Source organism: Emys orbicularis, chromosome 5, assembly GCF_028017835.1.
Source record: "Emys orbicularis isolate rEmyOrb1 chromosome 5, rEmyOrb1.hap1, whole genome shotgun sequence".
Classification (NCBI taxonomy): domain Eukaryota; kingdom Metazoa; phylum Chordata; order Testudines; family Emydidae; genus Emys; species Emys orbicularis.
The window spans coordinates 131,866,114-131,891,487 of NC_088687.1; the positions used below are offsets into that span (position 1 = coordinate 131,866,114).

A 25,374-nucleotide genomic window follows, 5' to 3' on the forward strand; every position below is an offset into this window, starting at 1 on the left:
TTGAAGCCAGAGAGGAGCCGCGGCCCCGTGCCTGCCGGGGACAGAGAACAACAGGGCTGTGGGTGCCGGTGCTCTCTGTCCCGGGCAGGCGCGGGGCCACAGCTTCTCTCCCCTGCCTGGCACTAGGCAGGGGCACATCAATGTCCCGGCAGCCATCATGGCATTGGGGACCACTGGTACAGTACATACAGTACTGTATTACTGTGTGTGTTAAAGGGGGGCCAAATTGTGATCGCGTTATATGCGATTTCGCGTTATGGCGGGGCGCCTTATTGCGGGGTTTGACTGTATATTATAGACATAGAGAAAGAGACCTTCTAAAAACATTAAAATGTATTACTGGCACGCGAAATCTTAAATCAGAGTGAATAAATGAAGACTTGGCACACCACTTCTGAAAGGTTGCCAACCCTTGTTCTAACCCATGGCAGCTGATAGTTCCTAAAAAGACTGTCTACCACCTGAGAAGAGCTGGAGTGTAATGCATGCTGGCTCTGCCTCCTGTACTGTTGCTGTTGGCAATGCAGGAGCTAGCTATGCTGCCTGTAGGCCCCCTGGCCCTTCCTCCAGCATCTCCCTAGCTGGGACCTTGTGGGCCATTTCCATTTCCTTTGCATTGCCTGAGTGGCGCAGGACCAAGCACCGGGGCCTGGTTAGTGCTCTGCCTGCTGCTTTTCCCATATATGGAACCCATGTGTGTTCTTCAATGTTGGACTAGCTTTGAGCTGCGCCTGCTGCTTTCCCCACGCTGCATGTGTTTTATGACGTTGAATGCAGTGAGAACACCAACCACAATGTCCCCTTTCTGGCTACATGCATGGGGTCTTTATCTTGCTTCAATGCAGTAAGTGATGCTTTCCCATATCAGTGCGTTGATTAGGGTCTCCCAGCTGGAGTCTGATAAAGTTGATAGTGCCTGAGTGGAGCTGTTCCCTGTCAGGGCATTTGGGCTCTTTTAAGTGCAAAGTAATGCACGTTGGAAAACATAATCCCAACTCTCCATACAAAATGATGGGGTCTAAATTAGCTGTTACCACTCAAGAAAAGATCATGGCATCATCATGGCTAGTTCTCTGAAAATATCTGCTCAATGTGCAGCAGCAGGCAAAAAAGTGCCAATATTAAGAACCATTGGGAAAGGAATAGATAATGAGACAGAAAATATCAACATGCCACTATATAAATCCATGGTACACCCACTCCTTGAATACTGCATGCAGTTCTGGTCACCCCATCTTACAAAAGATATATTAGAACTGTAAAAGGTGCAGAGAAGAGCAACAAAAATGATTAGGGGGATGGAACAGCTTCCATATGAGGAGAGATTAAAAAGACTGGAACAGTTCATCTAAGAAAAGAGATGACTGAGGGGGGATATGATGGAGGTCTATAAAATCATGACTGATGTGGAGGAAGTGAATAGGGAGGTGTTATTTACCTTTCACAAGAATCAGGTGTCACCCAATTAAATTAATAGGCGGGAGGTTTAAAACTAACATAAGGAAGCACTTCACACAATGCAGTCAACCTGTGGAATTTGTTGCGAGGGGATGTTGTGAAGGCTAAAAGTATAATTGGGTTAAAAAAAGAATTAGATAAATTCATGAAGGATAGATCCATGAATGGCTGTTAGGGATGGTCAGGGATGCAACCCCATGCTCTGGGTGTCCCCAAACCTCTGGGACTGGACAACAGGATGGATCACTTGATAATTGCCCTGTTCTATTAATTCCCTCTGAATCCCTTCTGGCACTGGCCACTGTTGCAAGACAGGATCCTGGGCTAAATGGGCCATTGGTCAGACCCAGTATGACTAGGGCCCTACCAAATTCACGGTCCCTTTTGTTCAATTTCATGGTCATAGGATTTTAAAAATCATAAATTTCATGATTTCAGATATTTAAAGCTGAAATTTCACAGTGTTGTAATAGGTGTAGGGTCCTGACCCAAAAGGGAGCTGCGGGGGAGTTGCAAGGCTATTGTATGGGGGTCACAGTATTGCCACCCTTAATTCTACTCTGCTGCTGGCGGCAGCGCTGCCTTCAGAGCTGGGCAGCCGGAGAGTGGTGGCTGCTGGCTGGGAGCCCAGCTCTGAAGGCAGCGCCGCTGTTTGCAGCAGCGCAGAAGTAAGGATGGCATGGTATTGGTATCCTTATGTCTGTGCTGCTGCTAGCTGGGCGCTGCCTTCAGAGCTGGGTGCCTGGCCAGCAACTGCCCCTCTCCAGCCACCCAGCTCTGAAGGCAGTGCAGAAGGGTAGCAATAAAGCAACCCCCCTACAATAACCCTGCAACCCCCCCCTAGTTTGAGAAATGCTGGTGAAATCTGTAGAGGATAGGGTAAAAGTACACAAAAGACTAGATTTCACGGTCCGTGATGCGTTTTTAGGGCCCTAAATATGACATTCTTATTCTCTCTTGCCTCTTGAGTATTTCTCAACAGGTTGTTTTACTGTGAACAAGCTTCTTCCTGCTTGGGACTCTGGGAATGCTAGCTTTGGGTGAGTCCAGTTCCTGCGGAGCGGCTGTTTCGTGTTCACTCTGTCACCCAGTGAGTTAGAAGGTGCGCAGTTTGTGCAGGAAGAATGGAAAAGCCTAGGCCAGAGTCACAACCTTGCAGTATGAGGAGACCATAGACCTCATTCATCGTCCCTCATCCTCACTGAATGTGAGGCAGGTATGAGTCATTCAGCCATGCCACCAGAATCTTTATACCACACCTTCATGTTTCGCCTTTTATGTAATGCATGTCTGTAAATATATTTAAATGGAAATAATTAAAACAATCGCTTTACTATTTTCATCACACCCTGATTTTGCATTACTAAGTCCTTTGCAGTCCTGTTCCTGGTAAAAGCAATCTACATTTGCTTTAACAGGAATTATTTGCAGTTTTTAACCCCCATCCTTGCCTTCAAGAGATGATGCTAGCAGGGTTTTTTTTTTTTTAAATAATATTTTAAATACCCATTGATTTAAAGCAATGGAATAGGGGTTCTCAAGCACTTTCATAGCATGAACCATATTTAAATACTGTGAAGGTTCATAAGACATCTTCCTTCCCGTTTGCGAGGGCTCCTCCCACGTGCCATTGCAATAATGTCCCTTGTAGCAAATCCAGAAAGTGCTTACATGGAAAAATGGTAGGAGCATGTAATGAGTTTACAGCAGTCTTTGATGTAATTTCGCGTCTGGAAATAAGAGAGACGACACTGTATGATGTAAATGCTCCACAGAGCGATTCACTATAAGAGCTGTATAGTAAAATCAGACATGAAAGTCAGAGCATTCTTCTTCCAGCTCCCTCATCTAATGTTTATCACTCATTTACTTTATAAACCCAGGGCCCAGATTATCTCCACCTGCTATAAAACCTGAGGAGAGGGCTCTAAGGGAGGGAATTTCTGTGAGAATCCCTTTCAGAGATTCCTCCATGCTGCTCCAAGCTTTGTTCCTTGTGTTGCACCACTGAGGGAAGCAGATGTTCTAGCCCTACCTCCCATGGGAAAGGCCAGAAGCTCTGCTCTCCAGGAGTCCTGTGCCACCACAATAGCCCTGGTCCCTGGCATCCTTTCTGGAAATACTGCTTCACTGAAGCCCCACTACCAGGACCTCTCTGGCCATGCCTGCACTCAGGACCCCCAGCTAGGAGCAGCCTCGGTCCGTGTAATCTAGTCTGGGGATTCTCCATGGGCACAGAACATGACTTGACTGTCTTGATCTGCCTACCCACCGCCCCATGAATCATAGAATATCAAGGTTGAAAGGGACCTCAGGAGGTCATCTAGTCCAACCCCCTGCTCAAAGCAGGACCAATCCCCAGACAGATTTTTACCCCAGATCCCTAAATGGCCTCCTCAAGGATTGAACTCATAACCCTGGGTTTAGCAGGCCAATGCTCAAACCACTGAGCTATCCCTCCCCCCAGGGGATGGACTGGGGGAGATAGTGCAGCAGAGAGAGAGAGAGAGAGAGAGAGAGAGAGAGAGAGAGAGAGAGAGAGAGAGAGTGTGTGTGTGTGTGAGAGAGAGAGAGAGAGAGAGAGAGAGAGAGAGATATGTGGAACCAACTAATTTCCAACACAGAATAGAATGGTTTGTTTTCATGTGGATATTTAAGAGTCTCACATTCATAGGCAGTGTGTGTGTATCTATAAGTAGCACTGATCCCATGTTCTTTGGTAAACAATATATATATATATATTGAGAGTCCCGACCTTTGCCTTAAATTTATAATCAATGTAACTAGAAAATATAGTGACTGTGAAATAATTAGTGCAATTGCCTGTAACCTAGCACTGCACAGTCCCATTGTATCCCGGCAAGCCAGTGGTGTGGAGGAGGGTAAATATGCTTTTCCTGTCAGGGATGCTGAGATTTTTGAGCTAAATATCCTTCCCTTCCCTCTGAAACAGTCAGCTCTAGCCTTGAGAGAGGGAGCATGTTGCATAAGTACTGTGACAAGAGGCTTCTTTAAGCTCAAAAATCATGGAGATCTTGCTAGGCTCATCAGTGTATCCATGAAGACTCTGGTTATTTTAAAAGGCGAGGTGTTACTTAGCTTTATCTTTAGGAAGGAGTCTAGGAAGGGGAATGCGTTTTGGGGCATCAGACCAAATAATCTGGATTTGGACTGGCATCTTGAAAAGGAACAATTGCTGCATTTGGATGTGTGATCTCAAATGCTGTCCTTTTTACAGCAGCTACAGCTGTGCTACGCACTTGAGAATGGTCCTGAGGAGAAAATACTTATGGTGCTATTTAACTTCTGGCCAGCAGAGTGCAGTTTGGTGATTTAGCATGAAGAGTATATGAATAGTTACAAAATTTCTTGAAATAGATGTTGGGATTAAACTAGATATGCAAAATAGGTGGGACTGCAAATGTATTTTTAGACAATACATAGGAGGGTTATTATTTTTGTTTCTTTGTTCGTATCATAGAATTTTTATGTTAATCTTCAATTTAAACAGTAATTACTAATATATATATATATAGGTAGGCCCTGAACCTGGCAGCAGATTAATTCAGGAAGTCACTGGGCCTCCACAGAGTATTCTGTTCTACATAGGTTTGTATACTGTACTTGTCGCCGTATTATCTGGGTGTCTCCTAATGATACATTAAACAACATGATTAATATGGGCATATGGCCGGCTGCATGGATCCAATTGCTGGATTAGGGCCTCAGAGTTAAATTATTCTGAATTTTCCTCTCATTCCCAGCACTTTCAATATACACAGCATTATAAGCCTAGTCCCCACACTTTTTGAAGTCCATGGAAAGGTTTCCATGGCCTTCAATGGGTCTGGATCAGCCTTGTTATTTTCACCTAGGGATAGCCCCCTTCAAATACCATGTGAGTGGCCTGCAGGCTGTTTTTGCCACTTAAAATTGGCTGTAATGTGCACCTGAACATTTGTTGTAACAATGGACCGCTTTCCAATGAGCTAGTTGCTGACTCCACTCTGAGACGGATATTATTTAATGCATGAATCGTGAAAGAATCAGTCCATTTGATTTAAAAAATCTATTGAGTATGCATTGTCGCTTACAGGGACTTACTTAAAAATGGAAAAGTATTTGGTTTTGGTAATATTCTGCTTAACATTATTTATACATCTCACGTAGCTGTGGTATCTAATGAAGTTTTGAAGGACTGTGAACAGGAAATGCTATTTTAAAGGATGTGAGAGAGACAAGGTGGATGAGGTAATATCTTTTACTGGACCAACTTCTGTTGGTGAAAGAGACAAACTTTCGAGCTCCACAGAGCTCTTCTTCAGGTCATTCATTTAAAAGACGTTAATAACTGTGCATAATATAACGTCTCTCTCTTTGTGACAAAAAATACATGATGAGCACATTTTACCATATTCCTGCAGCACCTTTCTGTACACATCAGGGAGCATTGCAGATGCTAATCCAGTGTGAGCAGAGTTTAAGGGAGCCAGTGTGGATATGAGAAAAGGATTGGTTCTCTTTCCTGACACTGCCTTTCCCAGAGCCCTACAGTAGGTATTTGTAGACTAAATTTTCAAAAGTGACTAGTGATTTTGGGTGCCTCAGTGTTTAGGGCCTGATTTTTAGAGGGCAGATGTTCAGTGCTTTCTGGCAATCAGGCTCCATCAGGGTGTCCTGACCTGGGCACCTAAAACCATGAGTCACTTTTGAAAATGTAGGCCTGGGTGCCTAGCTGTTGGACCATGGAACCTTTTTCAAGCCTTATGGTTGGAAATGCAGGTATGTTCCTCATGCCTAGCATCTCTGGGTTGATGCTATAATTAACCCATTTCCTCTACTCCCCAGTTCCTCTTTCTGTGCCAAACTCAGTGATCTAGATCATTTTCCCTCCTCTTGCTCTATGCGGGAAAATGGTGTGAAATCTCTGCCCTGGAGCTAGTTCTGTGCTTCACTCTATTTCATATGTTGTTAAGTTTATAGGATCCTTTTGGATCTGGTCATTATTGCGGATCTGGCAAAATATCAAACAATCAATGGGTTGAAGAGGTGAACCACATTCCCAGCAAATTCCCATCCTCTGATGGGTACAAGGTATGTCTCTCTTGGCTATTCAGCAAAGAATTGCCCAGTGTCCCGGCCTCTTTCCAAAGGATTACAGAGCAAGGCTCTAAAACTTTCTGGTGTGAGGGAGCTTTAACAACTCCAGACCTGGAGAGGTCTTCTGCAAAGTGAAGCTCTCCAGGCCCAAGTGGCGCTTCTGTGAAACCTGCCTCTGATCTGAAGTTTGGTGGTTCCATGGAGAGCTGGAAGGGTTGGTCTCTGGAGAAGATGCCCTGTAGGAAGTCCCAGAAATAACTCAAGAGACCTCAGAATCCAAGCTCCTCAGAGAGAGCCTGGGAGGCTACTTCTGTGGGTTCCACAGCTCCAACATGTCACTTGAGGAAGGACTCAGACAGAGCTTTGACTGGGTGAATTTGGCCAAGCCTTGCTGTGGTCAGACGCCCTGGACCCTAGGGATTTTGCCAGAAAAAGGGCCTTCTCTGGAGTGATGTTCACTTGCTTGATGTTTGGACAACTGTACAGTTTGTGGCACTAGGCATTACCCATACCACTCACGAGAACACACTGCAGTTATAATACTTTGCACTTATACAGCAGTTTCCAAAACACTCGAGCTCTTGACAAGGCTAGGTCTTTAAAGCAGCGGGAACTAAGGCAAAGAGAAGTTGTGGTTTGAAAACAACTCAGTGGCAAGGCTGATAGTAGGATTTCCCCGGATAGGTTTCCCAGTCACTAGACTATGCTGATTGCCTGTAGTTTTAGAGACAGGCATGGAAGCCCTTGTAAATACGCAATAGGTGTAAACAGATACAAAGGCCACCAACTTCTCTTAGGGTTCTGAAAACCAACACAAACTATGTGGCCTTTACTTGTGTGGTTAACATAATGTCATTAAAATGCCTCGATGAGCACACAGCTCTCAGGGGATGTCACAGCTGGAGGGGTTCTCTGATCTTTCTCTCAGTTACTGTAAAAAGTGGTTGGACTATTGTTTTTAAAATGACAAATGCTACTACTGAGTAGAGCAACACACCTCGGCCTTTGTTTTGATGTGTGGGGGAAAGAAAAGGACAAAACTTTTTAAAAAGTTCCAACTAGTGAGATTTTCTACGGTTCTATTTACGACAGCTCAATTCTCTTAGTCTGAGCTCAATGCAGTGAGATTGTAATACCTGTTTTACAGACCCCAGATATATTGTTTTAGGTGCAGAGACTATTTCTGAGTCCCCCATTATTCCTTAGGGGAAAGTATCAACCCAGAGTACAGCTTCTCTTAGGAACTGAGGAGATGCCATACTGGATCAGGCTAGGGTTCTTTCTAGTCTAGTATCCTGTCTTTGACAGTGGCCAGATGCTTCAGAGGAAACTGTAAGAAATGCTTTGGTGGACAATTTTGGAATAATCTCCCCAAAGGGGAAGGTTCTTCTGAACCTGTAGTAAGCTAGAAGTTGGCTTATGCCCTGCAGCATGAATGTAAATGCTCCCTTCTTAACAAACATTAACAAAAAACAAATCGGTCTACTGTAACTGTGAATACACTCAATGAGGCACTATTGTCCAGAGGCTACGGCAATGGACTGGGTGTAAGGAGACCTGGGTGCTACTCTCAGCTTTGCCCCTGACCTGCTCTGTGACCTTGGGCATGCCATTTCCCCTCTCTGTGCCTCTATTGATCTTCCTATCATTTGTATGTGTAGACTATAAATTCTGGGGCAGGGACTGTCTCTTATGATGTGTAGGTAGAGCATTTAACACAAGCATTTACTGCAATATAACTAACTAACTAACTATATATATAACACATATATATAATTATATATGTGTCTAGTTCTTTTTTGAATCTTGCTCTACTCTTGGCTTCAATAATATCTTGTGGCAATGAGTTCCACAGATTAGTTATGCATTGTGTAACAAAGTTGTCCAAGTTATTGAGCTAACTGCACCTCTGACTCCTTCTGGTCTCATCACATGCACCCCTCTCAGGTCTTGGGCCTCACGCCATCACCTCTCTTGGTATAGAATCATGTGATTCTCCCACTCTGCAGTCCCCTGTGATCAACCGTGGTTACCTCGGCAGGTCTAATTTATCCTCAGTGCCTGCAGTTCCATCCCCTCTGGAGCAATGACAGTGATAACTAGTGACCAGGCACCATTCGTCAAGCAATGTATTCTTTATTTAGTACAAAAGGCTTTCAGAGAAAAAAAATCTTAAAACAATCAACACCCTCCATGCTTGCCTGTCTTTCCCTAAGGCTTACCGTTCCCTGGATCTGGGGAAAGATCCTAATATTTCAGACTCCTCCACAGAGCCTCTCTCTGGATCTGTCACCCATGCTGACAATTGATCCTCCTTCTCCTGAGGAGGCTTAACTGTTTATAGCCCTTTGATAGCAGAACCGCTATGTCACTTTGGCCTAGGGCCTGGAGGAATGCCATTGTCTTACAATTGCCCCTCAAACTCTCTCCCTCCCTGACCCCCGTATTTGTTGGGAGGGTTGCTTACCTCTAGCTATTTTGTTGCTTTCCTGCTTGCTTTTCTCACAACCTCCTATTAAGTCAGATCGATACATTCATTCAGGAAATTCCAATAACCCACCATACTCTACTGTAACTTCCCTTTACAGAACAGGTCACATGCAGTGTTCATAACATTATTATATCTCAGTATTCATAGATTATTACATGGCATCTCAACGTCTGTCACAAAAGGATTTCTTGGTCTAGTGAATGGGACTCCTCACAAGTCTCGAGATAGGCACAAGCTTAAGGACTTTACTAAATTGGGGCCACACTTATTACCAGATCCATTGTTTAAGAAGAGATACACTTGGGATGTTGGAAGTGGATTTGGATTGTGTTACTGTGGTAGTGCCAATTCAGATGGGAACATTTTGCCCGGCTGATTTGTATACAAATATGTAGTAAGAGATCTCTCTTGCCAGTCAGCATCTTGTATCTACAGACCTGTAGGGTCTTTATCCCCAAAGTATTTATGGGTTTAACGTGACAGCAAGGTATGGAAGTACTATTGTCCCCATTTTACAGATGGGAAACTGAGGCACAGAGCGATTAAGGTTACAGACTGTGGTAGAGCTGGGATTTGAACCCAGGTCTTCTGAAACCTAGTCCTGTATCTTTAACCACAGCAACACCTTTCTTCTCTTAGTCAAATCTCTCAGCAAAAAGGTCATTTATATTTTTATTTAGTTCTCTAGCTTTTCGGAGGCTAAGAAGAAGAAAAGGAAATGTACTTTAGTGAGAATATCTAGAAGTATAGTTGAATTGTTCCACAGTATTTATACTGATTGTTGGGAACAGAAATATTGAAAATCTTTATGGCAATTATAGCAAGAAAATATTTACATCAACTGCATAGTTGAAAAAACTAAGATCTTTCATTCTGTGCTTAAAACACTGGTTTGCGGAAGGGAGAGTGGGGTTAGATTTACTCTTTTGCCACTTACCCGTGGGTGCCTAGAAATAGGATGAATCCTGCATACCTTGATCAGTCAAATCTCCCACTGAAGTCAGTGAGAGTCTACCTGAATAAAGGCAGAATGCTGGAGCCTGTAATCTTTAGTCTTAGGGACCATAAAAGAATAACAGCCCTTTTTAGCATTTGCCCTTTCAACCCTGCCTCATGTCTTCTAAAAGTTTTACAGTTTCATTGATTTCAGCCAGTTGCTGTTACTAAACTCTGTGATTGTTCAAACTTATCTGGCTTTTTGCCCCATTTTAAAATTAAAAAATTAAAATTAGCTTGTGCTAATGCCCCACTACCAGTTAGCTTGGCATTGGGATGCTCATTAGATTAAATACCTTTGATCTCCTTTCCCCATTGTAGGCAGCATCACAAATAAAAATGTCTTCACGAAGGCCCCAGTCCTGCATCACTGAAGTGAATGAGAGCTTTTCACTGACTTCAGTTGCTGCGGATCACACACTTTGTCGTGGCAGGCCTAATCTGGCAGTCTTTACTCGGTTTTTGTGCAGGCAAAATTCCCAACAGACTGAATGTTGAGGTCTTTACTTAGCTGTTGAAGTCAATTGGTATATATCTGAGTAAGGACAATAAAAATCTCAGGATTTGTGCCACAGACTTCAATAAGTGGGGGCTTTGCTAGAGTTATGGACTATGTCATTTGGCATATTTTTCTTTTTAATGACTTGGAAACCAGCTTGAAAGATTCAACCAAGAAAATTTTGGAGGGAGCTACATTTTAAAATCCAGGCAATAGAATTGATGTAGAAAGTGGCTGGTGTCCAGCATTATCTATACGCTCTTTTTGAAGAATTTGCCTTTTAAAACTTAACAGAATAGAAAGTACAAGAACATTTTAAAAAATAAAGCGAGGGCGAGAATCAGTAATCCAAATGGACGTATGGTTTGTTTATGCAGTGACAGCTCCTGTTTGGAGATCCAGATGCAAATGGCTCAGTCACGTTACACGTATCTGTTTGGCATGCTGGGTTTTCCATTGCTCCCATTCATAGGCCTAAAGAGAGAGGAAAAGGCAATGTTTACAATTTATTTGGATGTGAAGTGAACAAGAAAATGACTTCTGTAAAAAAGCAAGATCCACCAGCATTGATCAGCTCATCTGGCCTTCATCTAAACCAATGGTTCTCAAGCTGTAGGCCATGGAGTACTTCTGGGTACACTTCACACTGGCGAAGCACCTGCCAGTCATCAACTAGTGACACCTTCTGCTTGCTGTAGCCCGCTCCATAACTCTTTCAGGACCTTACAAAGGTTTTTTGATCAACAAAACAGTCCCCAATCTGGATCCTGTACAGCTGCTTCGTATTGTTCTTTGTGACATGGTATTGCCAATCCCAAACATCAAAAATCATGAGTCAGGGCCCCAGTAATCATGAGACTGCCTTTAAAAGCATGAGATTTAAAAAAATAATAATAATGCATTTTGGATTCTTTTTATTTGCCTCTGGTTTCTGAACCTTTGGGTTACACTCAGGTTATGTTTTCAGGCATTTCTCTGAAATCATGAGGGCTAGAAATGTCTTTTTTTAAATGAAAGCCGAGACTCTTACATAATCACATGACTCCTGGAGTTAGCACCTTAACATTAAATATTATAAGACTTTTGATAAAATGGCAAGAATTAGCTTGTGGCTTTTTTGGAAGAAGTACAACCGTGATCAAATTTGTCTGCTGTGCCAGACCTGGAGGAGTTACAAGCACTCAGGGAAGAGACCTATAATGCAAAGTGACCTGGATTGATTAGGGCAGTGGGGGCTGCAGGCAACTGGGGGAAATCCAGTAGAATGTACTGTAAGGTTCTGCGCAGAGAACAGGAAATAGACACAAGAAAAAAGGAGGGAAGTAACTAAGCTGTCAGTACCAACCATGTCAGAGTGAGTTTATTTGCTATACTGTCCTGCTATTACTTTTTCACGTAGCTAAGATTCCTGGTTTCTGCAAGGCAGATGTGGCTTCTGGACTTGCAGGGGGAAAGGGCATGTGGTCCCTGGGACGCTTCTGATCTTAAGAAAATATGTAAATATTTAAGAACCACAGATCGAAATGTGTACTTTGTAGAGAAGTCTTGTATCAAACATAAGTAGGCTTGGCAGAATTTGATTTTTTTTTTTTAATAATTTTGAAAGATAATGTCAATGTCTATTTTAAAGCAATTTTTTAGATTTTTAACAATTTATACGTTTACAGTTGCACAATTTATGGGTTTTAAGACTTTTTTCTATTTTTATCAATTTAAATTTTCACAATTGTGGGAAATTATGGGGGATGGACAATTATTTCATGACCTTAGATTTGAAATTCAAAGCTTTAAGGTTAGAGCTTTATAAACCATTAAAACACAAATTGTCAACATCACATGTCAAAATATACGAAGTAAATAGCCTTAAATCAAGCAGTCATACCTGTTTTTACTATTCATTTGCTAGTCCATTTGCAATAAGCCTAATTCACAAGAATAAATAAGAGGATGTTGACTAATAAGTTCTTAAACAGTATTTTTCTTACTTTGCCTATTTGTAAATTTCAATTATCGATGGAAATATATTTTTGTCGGTTTGTGTGTGTGCGGTGAAATCAGTGTTTACTGACATTTATTGATAAAAATTGAATCCTTCCAAGACTAAAGACTTGTCTTTACTTTCAAGGCCCCTCACAACCTATCAACTACTGCCTCCGATAGGCCATGAAATCAGACTCCATCTCCCACTTGTTAAATTTTCAAACAAGCATCTTCGTGCTTTCTCCCATGCTGCCCCTCATGCTTGGGAGAAACTCCTCATAAACATCTGCATAACTAATACATTATCCTCCTTCAAATCCCTCCTTCAAACTCTTTCTGGCTGTGATGCCTACAAAAAACTTGACAACGGTTAGGCTGCTGGTGCTCTGAGACCATTGCCTGTTATGCTGACCAATATTGTCTCATTGGTTCCTTGTACTCCCCTGTATGTCTGTATCCATCTGTCGTCTTCTGTCTGATACCTAGACTGCGAGCTCCTTGGGGATTTATGTTCTATGTTTGTGTAGCACCTAGCACAAAGAGGTCCTGGTCCGTGACTGGGGCACTTAGATGCTACAATAGTACAAATAAATAATCACCATCATACTTTACTTTATGATGAAAGCTGGCAGCAATTAATAAGCCTGCTCCTACTTCCCTCTTGCTGTGCTCTCCAAGTCTACTAACGGCCAAATGCCGACAAGTGGTGAGCATCTCGGGCCTGATCCTGCTAGCCCTTCTCAGTCATGTGAGTTGTAGCTCCGAAAGCACTGGGACTGCTTGTGTGAGCAAAGGATCACGGGTCCAGCCTCCTGCTTAGCACCCACCACCCCATTCACTTAAGGCACTTGTCACCTTGCAGGAAGGGCTCAGTACACACAGGATCAGGCCCAGGATTGTCAGTGTAAAATCTGGAATCACCTTCTTCTATAGTAATCTGTTTCATCAGGTTCAGCTAAAAGGAAAGTCTAGCAGGCCAGATCCTCAAACAGTGTAAATCTGCGCCTCTCCAGGGCCTTTGGATGTACGCTTGTTTACAGCAGCTGAAGATCTAGCTCAGTGTACAGTGCATACTTTCACTGAAAAATCATTTGCGGTGGAAAAAATAAACCCTGAAGTTGCCAGTGCCAGTCCTGGGGCCAGATCCTGTTGAGAAGCAGTCCTTTATCATATTAGCCCTGGTCTACACTGAGGGTTGAAGGGGAGGGATTGATCTAAGTTATGCAACTTCAGCTTGGTGGAGTACAGGAGTTGACAGGAGAGCACTTGGGGGTCGATGTATTGCATCTACACTAGACGCGATAAATCGACCCCCGCTGGATTGATTGCTGCCTGCCGATCCGGCGGGTAGTTTAGACATACGCTGAGTCATACCAGTGACTTCTGAAGAGCTGTTATTGAAATCAGTGAACTGCTCACCAGAGCAAGGACTACTCCTGTGAATAAAGGTTTTCAGGATTGGGCCTTTAATTCTCATTTCCCATCAATATGTGTGATATTCATTTTATTCACTACGATAAAGTGTAAGGTTTAAATGCCTCACACTGCAAAAAGAAAACTGGTACTTCCCCTTTAACAGCTCCTAGCTCTAACATTCTCCAAGATGTTCTTTCTTGCCTGAAACTTTCCAAGCTTTGGTCAGCCCTCAGGTGAATTTCTGGGGAAGTTTGAGTGCAATCCATTCAGCTGTTTTTGAATGGAGCCGGGAAAAATATACATACTTGTTCCCATTTTCCCAAGATTTCATTTTGTGCACAAATGACATATCAACAGATGAACTTGACGCACTAAGGCATAATTGCTTTGCTAAGTTTTTTGGGGGGAAAGTTTTAAAATAATGGAAATGTAAGTAATTAAAATATAATTTTTCTGGCATGCACAGAAAATCTGTTTCCTGAGGCACTTGGAATCTCACGGTATTGGTTCTACACTCCATAGTTCTGCTGTTAGGTTTTTCCCATACTAACATAGCATAGGAATTTCAATGGGAGTTTTGGGTAGGCAAACAGGCAATATTTTTATTTGTTATTACAGTAGCACCTAGGAGCCCCAGTCATGGACCCAGGCCCCATTGTGCTGGGTGCTGTACAAACACAGAACAAAAAGATATGTCGTGGCATGATGACCTCTTGGCCAACACACCAGGGATTGAACTGGGGACATCCAGAGCTAAAAGCAAGAGCTGCTATAGCTTGAACTAAAGTATCCACCCTTTTTAGCTGGGGGCTGTAATAGAGCTAAGTGAATTTTTTTTTTTTCACCACAAAATGCATTTTTCAGGTCACCAAAACTATTTGCGAATTAGGGTCAAAGTTAGTGGGTAGTTTTGGCCAAAAACAATTGGAATTTTATTTTCTAAAATGTTGAAGTGTATCGGTTCAGCCGTTTCAAAATGAAAAATATGGAGTTTTGGTTTCAAAATGGTATTTTATTTTGAAATTTAACTTTTAGAAAAAGAAAGGGTAAAAGGCCCCCCAAAACAATCCAAAACTGAGCCAAAAAACCCCTTGTTTTGGGTTGAACAAAACGTTTCATTTGACCTGAAACAAAAAAATTTTCGTTTGGCAAGGAAAAATAGCAAAAATTCAGTTTTGGTTCTAACTGAACCATTTCTCCCCCCCAGTTCAACCCACAAACTGAAAAATATCTGTTATACGCTCAGCTCTTGACCATAACAACCACCATCCTCTTGTAGATCAGCAGAGGGGGCCTGTAACACACACTCTGCAGTGGATTAGAATGGCACTTTGCAAGGCAATACGTAGCTCATACTGGAGATAGAGTGAGATAATAGAGGCATATATATTTTTTAGGTTCCTGTGTACAGTTGCTATGATGTGGTCACAATGCTGTGATCGCAGTGTTATATTTAAAGATCAGAAGGCATTTTCATTCTAAAACCCTTTCACAAAACATTACTCTTTGGGCAGCAAGTTCTAATGCTTGATCTCAGCCTAGGAGTTCATTTTTAATACCTTTTAACAATCTGGTAACCATTCTGTCTTAGGGAGATATTAAAAACAGCATTTTTCTGATGTTAATTTTTCTCCGATGAATTTATTCATGTAGGTAACTCAAAAATAGCTTGTTCTGAAATTTAAAATCTGACATATGTGGGTCCTGAAGGGGGAATGTGAGCTTAGCTTTCTCTGCAGACATTGGATTTGCCAAAGAAAAGGCTCTGGAGGTTTGAAAATACAACACTGAGCATTCATTAAGTCCAGATCATCTAAATGCTAATCCCAACCCTGACACTTAGGGCTTGTCTATCCTACGGATTTGTGCACCAATGTAGTCCCACCAGTGCAAATCCCTAGTGTGCACTCACTGGGACAGTGTAAAATGAGGCTCACACAAGTGTGACTTGCCCCTGTTTCAAAAATCTTCTGTAGACCTTCGGGAAGTCATTTAAAACTATTTAAACCTGCCTGCCTCAGTTGATCCAGAAAAGGATTTAAGTACAGCTCAGCTTTAAGCATGTGTGTAGTCCCACTGTCTTCAATAGGATCATGCATGTGCTAAAATATTTTTTGGGGTCCGGCGCAGAGGGCTCAGCACCTTGCAGCCCTTAGATAACACGGGCCAATGTGACAGCACGCCTGCTGGAAAAACAAACTATACTTTCCCCTATTATCCGTGACGGAGACATGTAACCTTTGGTAGGTACATTGGGTGATCCTCTAATGAAAGGGCCTACTGTAATTCATATCCACAAAGTCTGCAGCCTGCAAACTCTTTGAGGCATGAACTGTCTTCCTATGCAGCACCTACCCTATATTGGGTGCTAGTGTATTTAAATGGTAAATAATAATAACAAAGGGGAAAGGGTTAAAGCAAGAACCTTAAGGCTGATTTTCCGGACTTAATGACACACACAAACCCTCAGAAGTAATATTGTGTGCATGTGAGGGGGCCGATGCGTGGGACTTTATGGCTTGTGGTATCAATTAACTTTTATAACACGCTGTGCAAGAAGCCACTGAACTAAAGAGAAAATGCCCCCAAATGGAAGTTTACCAACCTTTTACATTTGCACCTTCGTCTTCTGGTTTCTTTAAAAAGAAAAGAAGATGAAGTTGAAAGAATTAGCGAGCGAGTCATTGTTCAGTAAAAAAGACGCTGCAGCAACACATTACCGGCAATCTTCCCCCCCCCAAAAATTATCCTTTGCATGCTAGAGCTGAGTTTATATTTGCTGTAGGTTTGGGTCAGCCACTGTCTCTTTTAGTTTTCTTTTGGGCAACCCTTAAGCAAGGCAAGTAGTCCTTTTCCAACACATAGTCCTATTGAAGTCGATGAAATTGCTCCCAGGAATAAGAGCCACTCATGTGATTAATGGCTGCAGGATTGAGCCTTCGGTTTGTATTCAGGTCTAAAACTCAAAACTGGAGCATTGACTGTACGTTAGTGTTTGCTATCGATACCAGTCTGGAAAGCCAGTGAACATTTGTTTGCCGTGGTTATTTCTACAATAGGCAAGCGGCATGGATTGCCAGAAGAGCACAACCAAATTTACACGAGGTAACTCAGATCTGACCCTGAAAAAGAAGGAGGATTTTTTGAGTAAAGATCACCCTGTGCCCTCGTCACGGAATCCATTTCTGTTGCCAACGTACTCTGGGATAATAAGATATATTGGGCCAGATCCTCACCTGGTATAAATTACCATTGCTCCACTGACTTCAATGAAGCTCTGCAGATTTACACCAACGGTGGATCTGGCCCACTTAGCCAAAGTCATCCTTGGCATAACTCCACTGACATTGCACCAGGGCTGTATTTGACCCAATATATGGGAGAACCATTTATTTTAGCACAAAGAAGCAGGCCACATCTTTGGTCAAAATTATTTTCATGGCCAGGCTGCTCTCTGCTGGGGGAATGCCGGGGGAGGGATAGCTCAGTGGTTTGAGCATTGGCCTGCTAAACCCAGGATTGTGAGTTCAATCCTTGAGGGGGCCACTTAGGGATCTGGAGCAAAATCAGTACTTGGTCCTGCTAGTGAAGGCAGGGGGCTGGACTCGATGACCTTTCAAGGTCCCTTCCAGTTCTAGGAGATGGGATATCTCCATTAATTAATTAATTAAATTAATTAATTAATTAATTTAATTAATTAATCTCCGTGCCACTCACCTAGGGTGACCAGACAGCAAGTGTGAAAAATTGGGACAGGGGGTGGGGGTAATAGGATCCTATATAAGAAAAAGACCCCAAAATCGGGACTGTCCCTATAAAATCGGGACATCTGGTCACCCTACGACTCACCCGTTATAGAAATACACAATCCAATGGCTGGAAGCTGAAGCTAAACAAATTCAGTCTGGAAATAGGGCTTATTTTAACGGTGCAAGTAATTGACGATTGGAACAATTTACCAAGGGTCATGGTGGAGTCACCATCACTGACAATTTTTAAATTTAAACCGCTGCTCTCTGGCCTGGGAGCTAAGGAGTATCTGGCTCAGCCGGATGGAGGGGAGTCACTTACTTTGACACGCTGTGATGGTGGCCAGCAGGGCAATGAGGAGGAGCAGGCAGGCGCTGGTTAAGGGGACCCAGATGTAAAAGTCACAGGATAAACCCAGCCCCTTCTTTGGGGCTTTCGCTGCAGAAACAAAATAGCGTAAAAAATAAAACTAAACCACGAGCTTCAGCGATCCCCCGCCCCGGCTCCGCTCCAAGAGGAGGGATCAGGCGGTGGGTGGGGGTGCAGGATGCACTCGATGCAGGGGAGGGACAGGTGCAAGGTGCACCACGTGCTGTGGAGACAGAGACGGCCCGTGCTGGCCAATAGTGGGGGGAGCCGTTTCTGCTACTCGGCAGCGATCCCAGCGGGGAGGACAGGGCTGGTGCTCGTGCGTGAGCTGCTGAATTTATCGGCGGGGCTGGTTTAACGAGCCGCCAGGTTTCCCTCCGCAGGGAAAACACGTGGCCGGCAAACCTGGGCTTGGGATCTCCCAGTCCGCCCTGCGCTTCCCACACAGCCCAGCACTGGCAAAGGGGCAGGAGCGGGGCTGTCCCCCCGGCATGCCTGGCTGTGCGCGCTAAGAAGTGAGCACGGCTTGGCGCTGTGGGGATTGCTCTGCAATGGGCTGTTCAGCCCGGGAAAACCAGCGCGAGCCCGGGAGCCAATGCTGCCTGCAGAGCGAGCAGCCAGCGCCTGTGAAATCACAGCCAGCCCCGCTGCCTGCAGAGCGAGCAGCCAGCGCCTGTGAAATCACAGCCAGCCCCGCCGCTGGGGGCTCTGGCTCCCCCAAAGCTGTGGGGACGAGCCGAAGTTTGGGGAGTGTTTGCAGTCCCCGGGTTCCTTGGTGCTGGGCTGGGGGGTGGTCACCTTCGTAGAGGGGGCTGCGGTGGGGGGTGCTGGAAACAAGAATGGAAACAACAGGTAGTGAAGTCAATCTCTGTCCCTTCATCTCCTCTCGCTGCCTTCCTCTGTCCCTCCCTTCAGGACTCACTCCCCCAGTAGAGCCAATAGAGGCTTTGCCCCCACGTACCCATAGCTCACGTGGACAACAACTCCTTCCCCAGCCAAGAGTACTCTGTAGGGACCTCCTGGGGCAATCCCAGTCCTGGAACAGACTCCAAACTCATCTATCTATCTATCTATCTATCTATCTATCTATCTATCTATCTATCTATCTATCTATCTATCTATCTATCTATCTAATCTGGTTTTATCCTGCTGCCCATTGTGACGCTGCAGTCTATATGATTTTATAAAAATATGCTAATGAGTGTGAATATAGTGTAACTGGAATATGCTTTATGCTTATGATATATAAGTGGTTGGGACAGGGAAAGAGGGAGCAGCCAGCATGAGGAATCCCCTAGCTACCACGTGTGCTGGAACAAGAGCTGTACCAGGGGAAAGGATTGTGCCCAGGCTAGGAAGGTGTCCAGTCTGAGAAAAGAAACTTATTGAAACATCTCTAAGGGTGAGATTTGTATCTGTATTCATTTATATTAGGCATAGGTTTGCGTGTTTTATTTTATTTCACTTCGTAATTCACTTTGTTCTGTCTGTTACTACTTGAAACCACGTAAATCCTGCTTTTTGTATTTAATATAATCACTTTTTACTTATCAATTAACTCAGAGTATGTGTTAATACCTGGGAGAGCAAACAGCTGTGCATATCTCTCTATCAGTGTTATAGAGGGCGAACAATTTATGAGTTTACCCTGTATAAGCTTTATAAGCTGTATAAGCTTTATACAGGGTAAAACGGATTTATTTGGGTTTAGACCACATTGGGAGTTGGGTATCTGAGTGTTAAAGACAGGAACACTTCTGTAAGCTGTTTTCAGTTAAGTCTGCAGCTTTTGGCCACTTGGTTTGGACCCTGAGTCTGTATTGGAGCAGGCGGGCGTGTCTGGCTCAGCAAGACAGGGTGCTGGATTCCCAGGCTGGCAGAGGGAAAGCAGGGGCAGAAGTAGTCTTGGCACATCAGGTGGCAGCAGGGCCGGCTGCAGGGTTTTGGCCGCCCCAAGCAGCCAAAACAAAAAAACAAACAAACGAAAAAAAAGCCGCGATCGCGATCTGCGGCGGCAATTTGGCGGGAGGTCCTTCGCTCCCAGGCGGAGTGAGGGACCATCCGCCGAATTGCCGCCGAATACCTGGACGTGCCGCCCCTCTCCGGAGCGGCCGCCTCAAGCACCTGCTTGAGAAGCTGGTGCCTGGAGCCGGCCCTGGGTGGCAGTTCCCAAGGGGGTTTCTGTGATCCAACCCATCACCCCATCATCATAGTATCTGTGTGCCTTCCAGTCCACATAAAATCAGTAGCAATAGCAAAGCCCCTGTGGACGTCACAGAGTCTCTGGCACTTATCCCATTTTGGGGTCAAAACTCTGCTTGGGTAAGGTTTGGGGTTTGATTTTTTAAAATATTTTCTTAATGTTTACAGGTTTGTTGGGAAGAAGGGGGTGTCAGTGATGGGGTTTGTTGAGTAGCACAGGGTGTCAGTGGTGGGTTTGTTGGGCAGAAGTTGGCATGATGGGGTTTGTTGGGTAGAAGGAGGTATCAGTGATCGGGTTTCTTGGGTAGAAAGGGGTGTCAGTGATGGGGTTTGTTGGGCAGAAGTTGGCATGATGGGGTTTGTTGGGTAGAAGGGGGTATCAGTGATCGGGTTCAGGGCCGACGAGAGGTGGGGGAAGCCGGTACAAATTACTGGGGCCCGGCGGTCCGGAACGGGGCCCGGGGCCCGGCTTCCCCGCCCCTCGTTGGCCCTGTTTAGCCGGTCCGCCCTTGCTGGGGGGCCCCCAAAAATTTTTCACCAGGGCCCGAACCTGCTCTCGGCGGCCCTGATTGGGTTTCTTGGGTAGAAGGGGGTGTCAGTGATGGGGTTTGTTGGGTAGAAGGGGCTGTGAGTGATGGGGTGTGATGCATGGCTAGAAAGGGTTAAACATCCTGCAAAATAAATAACCCACAGAAGACATGTGGGGAGATAATGTTTGTGTTTTTGTGTATTTACATATGTATGAGTAAGGAGGACAATGTAATCAACAGTCCCTGTCTATGCTGTATTCTGATAACTCAGAGGTCAAAAGAACATCCTATCATGTAAATGAATTGTAAACATGGGATATCTCAGTATTTATCTCTCTTTGAAATGTACTGTGAATGGTGGAGGAACAAGCAAATGGTATTACGTTAATTCGCATAGCTAAATACAGGTGATGGACCTTCTTCAAAGTCATCCTAATTACCTTTTGTTCCCTGAGGAATTCCAACTTGTCAAAAGACATGAAATTGTATAAAAGATCCTTGAGTCCCAAATCTGTCATCTCAGATCTGCTTAGACTTCATCAGGGGAAGTTTGAGTCGCAAGACTGAGGTCCCAGTTATGCTGGTGCACCCTGAATACTGTATAAGATTTGAACATTGGACTATGACCTATAAACTGAATTCTAAAGGAACTCTTTGCAACCACAAAGCTCCCCATCTCTGCTATGAATCTGCACCTAAATAAATTGAACTCATGTCTGTCTGTATATTGATCTTTTAACCATCCTCTCTCTCTTTTGTTTTTTAATACATTTTAGTTTAGTTAATAAGAATTGGCTGTAGCGTGTATTTGGGTAAGATCTGAAACATTCATTAACCTGGGAGGTAATGTGTCTGATCCTTTGGGATTAGTAGAACCTTTTCTTTTATATGATGAAATAAGATTTTCAGAAATCATCATATTTGACATGGGTACCTGGATGGAGGCCTGAGGCTGGATCAGTTTAAGGGAACTGTGTTGTTTGGACTTCTGAGTAACCCGTAAGGTAATAAAGAAGCTGTTTTATGCTGTCTTGGTAAATCTAAGTATTGGAATATCCACCAGCTTTATGGGGATTGTCTGCCCCATTCTTTGCAGTTCACCCTAATTGGGTGATCACAGCTGGCTCCCCATTTGGACCCTGGTCACATGGGGTTTGTTAGGTACAAGGGGGAGTCAGTGATGGGGTTTGTTGGGTAGAAGGGGATGCCAGTATTTTGAGCATCATTCCTATGGCATTATCCATGCTGAAGCATGACTGGGAACGGGGAGGGGAAAGTTAGCAGGCATCTATCCCATTGTCTCCAGTCTCCTGAAAGAAGGGGATCACTAGGACCCTATGGGGAAACCTACACCCTGCTCAGGGACACCCAACTGCTGGAAGTTATGGGCAGTGAATGGAGGTGAAGGGGTGTGACGGAGAAGGAGGGTGAGGGACATGCCAGGAGTCCACGTGGCTGAGACATTCAGGGAAAGTGAAACATTGAGAGGGGTGTCCTGGGCAGAGGGCTCTATACAGAGACCCCTGACACCTGCCAACCTGGGCACACAGGAAGAAAGGGCCAGGTCTGAGGGTTGATGAGCATGATAAGGATGATGCTGGGCTGGAGGGAGAGGGAATGCTGAGGCTCCAGCCCAGGCATTGGGGGCTGAAATGGGGTGAAGTAGGTGCTGACCTGGCAGGTGGAGTGGGACCCCGGAGCTGAAGTGCAGCCTCTGGTTGTGTTTGACGATGCAGTAATAATTGCCCTGGTCCTGCTCCTGGAAGGACTTCACGGTCAGTGTGTAGTTTTTGGATTCTCTTTTTGCGTCAAAGCGTGCGGGTGGTTTTCCATTCTCCGTCGATGCCACCCGGTTGAGGGAGGTAACGAACAAGATGAACTGGGGGGCAGAGTCCCTGTGCTGGCGCATCCAGGAGACGCCGCTGTTGGACAGGCTGTGGTCTGAGATCACACACTCCAACTCCACCGGGGCTCCCAGGGCAAGGGGGCTGCCACCGCTGCGGAGCCTCACACTCATTTTGCTTCTCTGGCCCTCGGACCTGCAGCAGCCTGAGGGAGAGAAATTCATCCAGCACAGTTATCAGCACAGTCACACCCATCCACAGAGAGCGTCCTCAGCACCATCCCAAGCCGTATTCTCCTTACTGGGGTCTCAGACCTCACTCAAAGCTCCATCCTCGCTGATTAGTGCCATGGAGACACCCAGAGCAGTGAACCGAGAACATGCACAGGGCTAAGGGATCAACACACTCTCAGGCAGACTCGGATAATCAGTTTCAGTGACTGTCAGGATTCAGCTCTACAGCGTGCTCAGCGATCGCCCGAGTCCTTACACCGGCTGCCCTAGCTCAATAGATCATCTGATGCAGAGAAGCCATCTGGGTGAAAGCTCAGGTTACACTGACAGGTACCAAGTTTTTTAAAATGATGCATTAGTTTTGATTTCTGGAACCCCAAAAAATCCTTGGGCCGGACTCTGCTCTCAGTCATGCTGGAGTAAATCTGGAGTAACTCCACTGGCTGCACCTGCATGACTGAGCTCAGGCTCTGGGCCATTTTCTCTATTCACTCGCAGAAACAAAGTAAAACACAAAACTGAAAATTAATCTGGTGGGTTTGTTTGCTTTTTAACCTTTGTTTTGACTCCTCCATCCAGATGACTCTGGAGAGACCACCCTAAACTCCCATTATTAATTACCCTGCTTAAAGAGGTTACACTAAATAGCGATTCTGTACTCACACAAGTTCAGACTGAGAAAAAACAGCAAAGAAACGAATCTGGCCATTATCTCCTTGTGCTGACTGTTCTCAAGAAAGGCGCAGCAGAGCAAAGATGAATTTGCTGGTCTGGCTTGATAGGACATAGTGCCTTTTGGGGAGGATGTGATGTCAGCAAACATCATGGGAAAGTTTCTCAGCCTCCAAAATTAAATGAAAAAAAAAAAAACACATTTACTAAAGCAGAAACTGTTTAGTAAGCACATGGTAAAAAATATAAAGGTTGGTTAAGAAAGAAACATTTAAAATGTTAAATACAAGTGTAGGTTAAGAAAAGAACATTTAAAAACATTAAATAAAAGAGAAAAATAGGTTTAAAAAGAACACACATGGCAAGAAAAAGGAATTTACTAAAGCAGAGACTGTTTAGTAAGCACATGGTAAAAAGTATAAAGATAGGTTAATAGAAAAGCATTTAAACTATTAAATATAAGGGTAGGTTAAGAAAAAAGCATTTAAAAAGAGTTTAGATAGGTTCAACATCTAAACATAGGTTAAAAGAAAGAACAGGGCAAGAAAAGCGAAAAGAAAGCCCCTTTGCAAAGGGCAAAGATTGACAGCACATGGTTGAGTCAGAGAGAAAGAGATCTTACCCTTCCAAGTGTTTCTGCGGAAAGAGGCAACTTCCCAGGTTCACAGCCCCTCAGGCTTGTTATCACCGCCTTTGGATCGGCCCAATCAGATGTTGTTCTACGGCAGTGTCATAGAATTCATTTTCCTGAACCAACCCTTTCATCCCAAGATTTTTAAACAAGCGCCATCTCCCTCCCCTCTCCTCCCTACCCCCCCTTTAACTGCCTTATTCTTATCTAAAAAAACAGACCCCAAGCATTTTCCCCACCATTTAGCCCTTTTACATAGGGGCTTTAATAAAAGTTAAAACCATAAGCCCTTAGTAACAAACAATTTTTAAAAGTTTTCCCCCATGTTTTAGACTAGCACCGGTTATTTTTTAGTGAGGACAATTTGAAGCTGCAGCAAAGCCCCTGTTAGCAAAAACAGCATCTGTGAGTTAGTGGGTCAGAGATAAGAAGGCTGCTTCGTCCCCAAACTTTTTAACAAATGCAAGTAAAAGTTACATTAAGTTTTGTAAAGGAATAAAGTATAAAATAATAATATAATGAATGAAATAAAAATAATTACTTGAAAAAACAAGCCTATATGAAGACACATCCCTTTATTTACAGGTGTGTTTCAATAAAATAGAGCATGCAGAAACACCCCAGGTTTAAAACCACAGACAGTTTATATTATATTTATTTATATATATAATGTCTCTTCATGAGAGGCTTGACTGCCGGTGTTGGCCAGGGCCTTTTAGGTGCAGCCATCTTTAATCATCAGACCCGTTTAAGTAGAAGCTCCTCCTTAGGGGAAAAAATTCATAGGCAGGAGCTGTAGACCAAGCTGGATGAGCAAGCATCTCAGAGAGGTGATTAAGAAAAAGCAGAAAGCCTACAAGGAGTGAAAGATGGGAGGGATCAGCAAGGAAAGCTACCTTATTGAGGTTAGAACACGTAGGGATAAAGTGAGACAGGCCAAAAGCCATATAGAGTTGGACCTTGCAAAGGGAATTAAAGCCAATAGTAAAAGGTTCTCTAGCCATATAAATAAGAAGAAAACAAAGAAGAAGTAGGACCATTAAACACTGAGGATGGAGTGGAGGTTAAGGATAATCTAGGCATGGCCCAATATCTAAACAAATACTTTGCCTCAGTCTTTAATGAGGCTAATGAGGAGCTTAGGGATAATGGTAGGATGACAAATGGGAAAGAGGATATGGAGGTAGATATTACCACATCCGA

General features: G+C 44.0%; 1 protein-coding gene across 1 annotated transcript; it reads right to left on the reverse strand.

Moving 5' to 3' along the window:
• Positions 1-8,683: 8,683 nt before the first annotated feature.
• LOC135879047 (T-cell surface glycoprotein CD8 alpha chain-like) lies at positions 8,684-24,192 on the reverse strand. The gene is made up of 6 exons (XM_065404854.1): positions 24,163-24,192; positions 23,532-23,710; positions 22,466-22,840; positions 18,012-18,128; positions 16,546-16,576; positions 8,684-11,018 (listed from the first exon to the last, which is right to left on the reverse strand). The coding sequence occupies exons 2-6, from the start codon at positions 23,692-23,694 to the stop codon at positions 10,967-10,969; spliced, it is 738 nt and encodes a 245-aa protein (XP_065260926.1). The 5' UTR covers positions 23,695-23,710; positions 24,163-24,192; the 3' UTR covers positions 8,684-10,966.
• Between the last annotated feature and the right edge of the window lie 1,182 nt (positions 24,193-25,374).

Bases quoted from the DNA above. Each gene is read 5' to 3' on its own strand.
- LOC135879047 (XM_065404854.1), bottom strand. From the start codon at position 23,694: ATGATGTTTGCTGACATCACATCCTCCCCAAAAGGCACTATGTCCTAT. The intron at 16,577-18,011 runs GTAAGTGACTCC...TTCTTTTTAAAG, and splicing joins CACCATCACAGCGTGTCAAA to AAACCAGAAGACGAAGGTGC. The intron at 11,019-16,545 runs GTTGGTAAACTT...CTCTCTCTTTAG, and splicing joins CGAAGGTGCAAATGTAAAAG to GCCTATGAATGGGAGCAATG.